The 6,398-nt window shown below is 35.2% G+C and overlaps 2 protein-coding genes across 3 annotated transcripts; one reads left to right on the top strand and one right to left on the bottom strand.

The window, feature by feature from the left end:
* The first annotated feature begins 2,085 nt into the window (after positions 1–2,085).
* Arl6IP1 (ADP-ribosylation factor-like 6 interacting protein 1) lies at positions 2,086–3,264 on the top strand. Its single transcript, XM_017638263.1, has 3 exons — positions 2,086–2,343; positions 2,530–2,901; positions 2,982–3,264. The coding sequence occupies exons 1-3, from the start codon at positions 2,329–2,331 to the stop codon at positions 3,192–3,194; spliced, it is 600 nt and encodes a 199-aa protein (XP_017493752.1). The 5' UTR covers positions 2,086–2,328; the 3' UTR covers positions 3,195–3,264.
* Positions 3,265–3,276: 12 nt separating this feature from the next.
* On the bottom strand, positions 3,277–6,398 carry LOC108381873 (G patch domain and KOW motifs-containing protein). 2 transcript variants are annotated; one of them, XR_001849653.1, is made up of 4 exons: positions 6,208–6,398; positions 5,442–6,148; positions 4,061–5,383; positions 3,277–3,982 (listed from the first exon to the last, which is right to left on the bottom strand). XR_001849653.1 is itself a non-coding variant. In XM_017638262.1 (3 exons), the coding sequence occupies exons 1-3, from the start codon at positions 6,348–6,350 to the stop codon at positions 4,605–4,607; spliced, it is 1,629 nt and encodes a 542-aa protein (XP_017493751.1). In that variant the 5' UTR covers positions 6,351–6,398; the 3' UTR covers positions 3,277–4,604. The 2 variants fall into 2 exon arrangements, 1 of the variants encoding a protein (XP_017493751.1); XM_017638262.1 differs by having other exon boundaries at positions 3,277–5,383.

Genomic DNA, 6,398 nt, shown 5'->3' with positions numbered 1-6,398 from the left:
CATAAATACATTTGCTATATTTATAGTATGGTGGTCTGGACACACAACATTGCATGTTGATAAAAGCGCTGTAAAAAGATATTTATCCAACTAGGAATGTTCGATATCGTATCAATTATTCTGAATATCGATATTTCANTGTTGATAAAAGCGCTGTAAAAAGATATTTATCCAACTAGGAATGTTCGATATCGTATCGATTATTCTGAATATCGATATTTCATGGCACGATAATAGATTTTTTGAATCGATATTCCAAGATCGATATATGGAAGACATCGATACTTTACCCACAGTATCGATATTTAAGTTGAAATTTATTTTTCATTTACAAATAAGTATATAGAAAATACTAAACTAAATTTTCCAGCACGTGAAGACGGCCGGTTAACCGCAGAACTCCACAGGCAAACACCGATGGCCTACCAACTGTCATTTTGACGAGCAATATAATTGCAAGCTTTTGCGTGTGGGCACTTTGATGTCTTGAAATAAGCATTTGTCGCGTGACGCCTCCAGACAATATTCTCTCAATTTTGGTGTTCAAAAACATTTAAATCATTAAAAAACTTGCTGAATAATTTCCTAATACGTAAACATAAATACTCCAATAGGGAACAGATTTTTATTTTGATTTAATATCAAAATTTCATCGATATTACCACCAGCACGCTTTCCTTCAAATGAAAATANATATTCTCTCAATTTTGGTGTTAAAAAACATTTAAATCATTAAAAAACTTGCTGAATAATTTCCTAATACGTAAACATAAATACTCCAATAGGGAACAGATTTTTATTTTGATTTAATATCAAAATTTCATCGATATTACCACCAGCACGCTTTCCTTCAAATGAAAATATGGCTGTCAAACTATCGAATTGCCTGCAATAGATCGTCGCCTGGATAAAAGTAGTCTGTTCCTTTGAACTTCGGACTAAAACCTGTGGAACTGTCAAANTTAAAAGTGGTCTGTTCCTTTGAACTTCGGACTAAAACCTGTGGAACTGTCAAACTACAATTTTATTCTCTCAACTGAGAGTAAAAGGAGAACAGATGCCGAAGTGCACAGGAACGCAAAAAGCACTATTTCTTGTAAAAACGTCAACGGTTTGTTTACATGTCATTGGTACTACACAGATTTGGCTGAAATATCACTAAATAATTATTAAAATCTATACATATTCAAATATTTCGTTGTTTACTTAAATTTTTTAACAAATATAAGGTTCTTTGCTTTCACCGCTTTCTGTTTTTGTTTGCACATGTAAATCAGCTGATCGTTTGACACTTTTCATGAACTTACAGGAAACAAAACTCCGGACTAAATCCTGTAACTTCTGACTAGGAACAGTTGCTCAGTTACTCTCTCAAATGTGTTCCTACTTACAGGTTTTATGTCAATAGGAACGACTTCCTGTAAGTTCTGACTAAATCCTGTAAACCGGACTGCTATTGGAACAGACTAAAGATTGTCATAAGCGCCATTTAGACCACCAACTATTTTTTAATTGTGTGAAATTTCATAATAAAACTTTTATGTTAGCTTGCGAATTCCTTAAATACAGTTTTACCCGTTTAAAGTTTATGACATACAACAGTACGACAGTATTCAACACCTTGCTTATATAAAACATCTCCCTAGTTTTTACATGTCAAAATGTTAACAAACATAACTGTAATGGATTTACTAAATTTGACGCAATTTGTATTCTTTGTTTGCAAAGACCTATAAATTGAATCCGTCATCAGATCACATGCAATAAACGGCAACATTTTACGATGTATTTTTTATTTATTTGCTATTTGAAAATATAACACTTTCCCCTGATAAAGCTTTTTATTTATACATACTGACCTTTTGCTTCCTACCGGAAATGTTAAGCCGTATGCATAAAAACTAAGCAATTGCTTTTTTCTTGAAATTAAGTTTTGTGACTCTGTTAGAATAGAGGGGTTAATCTCTAACATTTTGAGTGTTGGAAAATTCTTGCTGTATTTTCGACGAACAAACCTAGAGATTGGCAACATTAATCGGTCGCTGAAACATCTCTATCACTCCCTTTTGAAAGAGAACGGTTCTTGAAAAGCAACAAAAGCGTAAAAAACAATAGGTAGGGGAGACGCACAAAGCGTAGCTGAAAAATCACAGCGCAGTATAATCGCCAAAAAGAAATCGTATAGATCAGAAAAGTGCCAAGAGGGTATATTGTCCGTGTTTTCCAGCTTAAGAGCTTATTGATTTATCAAAAGTAGAAAAAGTATAGCATTTAATTCACGTAATCGCATCTGGACATTCCAAACAATACACAATTTTTACAAGAGAAATGTCTGTTGAACAGGTAAGCTATTGAATTTTCCAATTTTCTCCAGGCAGCAATTTTAACAATGACATTTAATATATGTATGTATGTATGTATGTATATTGAAAAATTATTTTGCTTTCTATATATTTTACTGCAATATCAATTTAATATTTTGTGACCCTTTTGGTTCAATTCGGTATATTTTTCTCAATGGATTCGCAGAAGCGCGCCTACAATAAATTGAAGCACGACATGGAACCGTGGCGTAATCTCATCGTACAACTGGATTCGGTGTTGAGTTGGGAAAAGAATTTTTACCCAGCAATTATAGCTGCCGCTATTTCGACATTCTACTTGCTGCTGTGGGCATTGGATATGTCTACGGTGACAACTCTAGCCTTAGCGGGTTTATTTGCGTTGGCAATAGATTTCCTTTATCCATCAGTATCGCGTTTTCTCTTCAGCCCAGACAATTGGAATGGGAGCCAAGAAGAACAATTTGAGCGAGTCTGTACGCAGTTGTGTAATCTGAAATCAACACTAAGCGGGTGGTATGAATACCTTTTTTCGGCTAAGGAGCGCAAGTCTACTTTGGTGAGTGTATAGAGCTTTCAAAATTCCTTAAGCCTCTAAATACTCATTTAAAATACCTACTGTACAATTTATATTTGCAGTTTGTCACTATTATGAGCGTTGCACTCTTGACACTTGCTTGGATTGGCACCATAATAAATAATCTACTTCTCATGTATTTGATCACCATGGTGTTGGCTTTGTATCCGGGCGTACAAGAAAAAGGCGTTTTCTATAAAATCAAGGATTACTTTGGGTGTGCCGTGAACTCGAAACTACAGCAGCTTCGTGAAAAAAATAAGAAAACTGACTAAAGAGTTGGTCGGACACGGAGAATTTAGCGAAAGCGAATTTAACTTTGCACGTGTCGGGAAGTCTTTTTTTTCTTTTTTTAAAAAATCACAGCTTATGCTGAATGCAAGACATTTTTAGCATTTTTATTTATTCATGTTAGAAATAAATTTTTAGTCATCATAGGTTCATTATATGATTTATAATTAAACTTTTTCATATATTGGAAATGCTGTTAATGGTAATATGCCATTGCACTTTACATAATATTGCTGGCATTATCCTGTAATGAAAGAAACATACGACCAAAGCAAACTGAATTGTCGAAATCATGAAATATCAAAAAATCTAAATAAATTACAGGCGAATTGCAGAAATTTAAGAAATACATAGATATTAAAACAATACTCTATATAGAAAGTTTGAATTTCAACTATATAGATTTTTAGCGTATAAGCTTTATCTAAAACATTAATTCAACAAACCAAACAATAAATATTCAAGCAGATTACCAAAAAAGTAATCAATCTAGTTATAAAAAAAAGCGAAATACTTCATCAATCAGAAATAGTAATTTCATACAGTTTTACGAAAATTTAAAATTTGTCTTAAAATAATGATGCCATAAAAAGCTTAGTGCCATTAAACAATCATCGATGGTAGAATTCATTTGCCTCTTAAGAAAATCTGATCAGATATTTGCAATCTATGCGTATATCGTACGTAAATTTGGAATACCTACCTTTATCATTTCACAACTCGATTATGGATAGCAGCGCAACTACAGTTGGGTTGCCGATGGGCAACACCACTGAAATGAAAATGTATAATATGAATAGCAACTAAAATTAAATGCTATATATTTTGAGATAATAGAATATTGAAGTACCAGCAATCAAGACTTGAGTGTAAATAAGCTGCAAAAATAAGCTGGAAAAATTAATAAATTTACTGTCACCGCAAGCACAAAAATTGAATTGCTTTCGGTGTCCAGTTGACGTCTGTAATACTATTTCAGCGCAACTGAAGTTCGGTTACCATCCGTAATCGACTCGTCAAAATCATAAGCATCATACTTTTATAAGCGTTATCGTCATAATTCCTTCATTCTATATAACCTACATTCGAACAATCTCGTTTTAATTGTGATTTATTAATTATGAAAGAAATTAAGTATTTGAACCCTAAAGTAAAGATAAGCATTTTCGTACTGGCGAAATACATATTTAAATATGAACACGATTATCTAAAAATATTAAATATATAATATTTAAAACATTAGTATTTACGTGTTTACATTTGTAGAATTACAATGATCGATACATATTACAAATATTTGCGAATAAACAAGTTTCATTTTGATGTGAAATTCGACAGAGTTCAGCTTAATCACAAATCAAATTACATATTGAATTCAATCACCATTTCATAAGTCATCTTCTGCTGCTGCGATCATGTGAACGGGACCTTGAACGTGGCTTCTTGCTTTTCTTTGTCTTCTTTTTATGTTGTTTCTTTTCCCGTCGATATGAGTCTTCCTCTCTCTCAGAATCACTGCCTGATGAGGTCTCAGTGTCGCTCGTTCTGTGTCTGTGCTTGCGTTTCGATTTTTTACTGCTTTTCTTTTTTGCCTTTGATTTGTGACTCGACTTCTTTTTGGCCTTGCGCTCATACGCCGAGTCCGAATCGCTATCTGTGCCTGAAGAGGCACTTGTGTCATCGGTATACTGTTGACGTCTGCTGCTGCTCCCACTGGCTGACGGTGCACTTTCTATCTCTGTTCGATTGTTGCGTTCCCTCGATCTACGTTTGGATTGATCGCGCTCATTGCGACGTTCGTCATAACGGTTTCGCCGACTGGAGACGTCGTGCTGCTCAAGTGCATAACGTCGCGAGTTGCTGCTCCTATAATCGTCACACCGTCGGTCGTCATCATCTCGATTGCCATTATAGGAATGATCTTCGGTTCCATGGTGACGGGATTTACTTCGATGCTCAGGTCGTTGCTTTTCCTCAGTTTTTCGCCTTTCATCACGTCTATCTCTGGCTTTATTATCTGCCTTGCGTTTGTCATCATCACCCCTTTGGTATTCATCCTCCACTTTTCGAACTTCTTTTACTGGTCTTGGTTTCTTTTCAGTATCTTCTTGCTTAATAATAATTTGTCCATGTTCATTCTCCATCTTTTTATACTCTTCATATTTTGCTGTATCTGAAAATGAATTTGGTGTTAGTTTCTCATCCCTTATTTGGATTATCTTATCGCATACTTATGCATTTTCCGTACTGAGCGTATTCCTTCTTCGCTACTGGTTGACATAAAAACTCGTTAAACGCTTCTTTATTGCCGCCTATAGCCATTTTGACAATCACACGTGCCGCATGATCATCGAATCCTTCTATTTGCCCGTACATATCTTTATGTTTTCCACCCAATATACGCACGAATGCTTGTTTTTTGATTTCGAGCACTTCATTTTTCTCTGGTGCAACTAATAAGGGCTGTTTTTTGAGGGCTTTATCAGCACCTAACCCCATTCCCTTTGGACGCACAAATGGCATTTCATCTTCTGGTGGACCACCCTTTTTTTGAATGGGCTCAACCCAGCCCATGCCGCGTAACATAGCTTTTCCAAATTGTTCTATGGGTACATTTTCATAATCATCTATAGACGATTGTTTGGCGCCTTCAAGTGGCAACTCGTCTGCTTTTAAAGTAGGTAGTACAAGATTTTTATCAACGGGTCCGTCGTCGTTACCTTGTACTGAAGCAAGTAACTCACGAGCAGCTCTTTCCTCTAAACTCTCGTTGATCACCTTTCCACTTGTGCCATTAGTTTCTGTGTTCACTTTGCTTATCGGTTCATCTGATTCGCCCAGCAAAACAGCTCGTCTTTTTATCAAACTTGCAAGTGCCGCTGAAGTTTTAGTGTCCTCCTTCAATGGAATGACCATAGGAGGCTCCTCCTTCTTCTCTCTGTAAATATGTGGAGTTTCTTATGCATATAACATTTATATTGGGAAGTGATTACTTACTCGAATAGTTTTATTTCATGGCCCTCCAAACATTTTATGAGTTCCACTTTGGGTTCTTCTTTTTCCTTTCCTTTGCTTGTTGACAGCAAATTACACTTCTTCGCGGTTTTACTAAACCCGAAAGATATTTTCTTGATGTCCATGTTTTATTAAGTTTCTTCCAAAAATTAATTTGCGTTTATAAACAAATG

The sequence above is a fragment of the Rhagoletis zephyria genome, unplaced genomic scaffold (assembly GCF_001687245.7).
Source record: "Rhagoletis zephyria isolate East Lansing unplaced genomic scaffold, Rhagoletis_zephyria_1.1 Rzeph_scaffold_24129, whole genome shotgun sequence".
NCBI lineage: Eukaryota > Metazoa > Arthropoda > Insecta > Diptera > Tephritidae > Rhagoletis > Rhagoletis zephyria.
This window is presented reverse-complemented; position numbering and strand designations above follow the sequence as displayed.

Coding starts and splice junctions, on each gene's coding strand:
- Arl6IP1 (XM_017638263.1), top strand. Junction 2,902..2,981: donor AGGAGCGCAAGTCTACTTTG/GTGAGTGTATAG, acceptor TTATATTTGCAG/TTTGTCACTATTATGAGCGT.
- LOC108381873 (XM_017638262.1), bottom strand. CDS start 6,350: ATGGACATCAAGAAAATATCTTTCGGGTTTAGTAAAACCGCGAAGAAG. Junction 6,149..6,207: donor CATGAAATAAAACTATTCGA/GTAAGTAATCAC, acceptor ACATATTTACAG/AGAGAAGAAGGAGGAGCCTC. Junction 5,384..5,441: donor TCAGTACGGAAAATGCATAA/GTATGCGATAAG, acceptor ATTCATTTTCAG/ATACAGCAAAATATGAAGAG.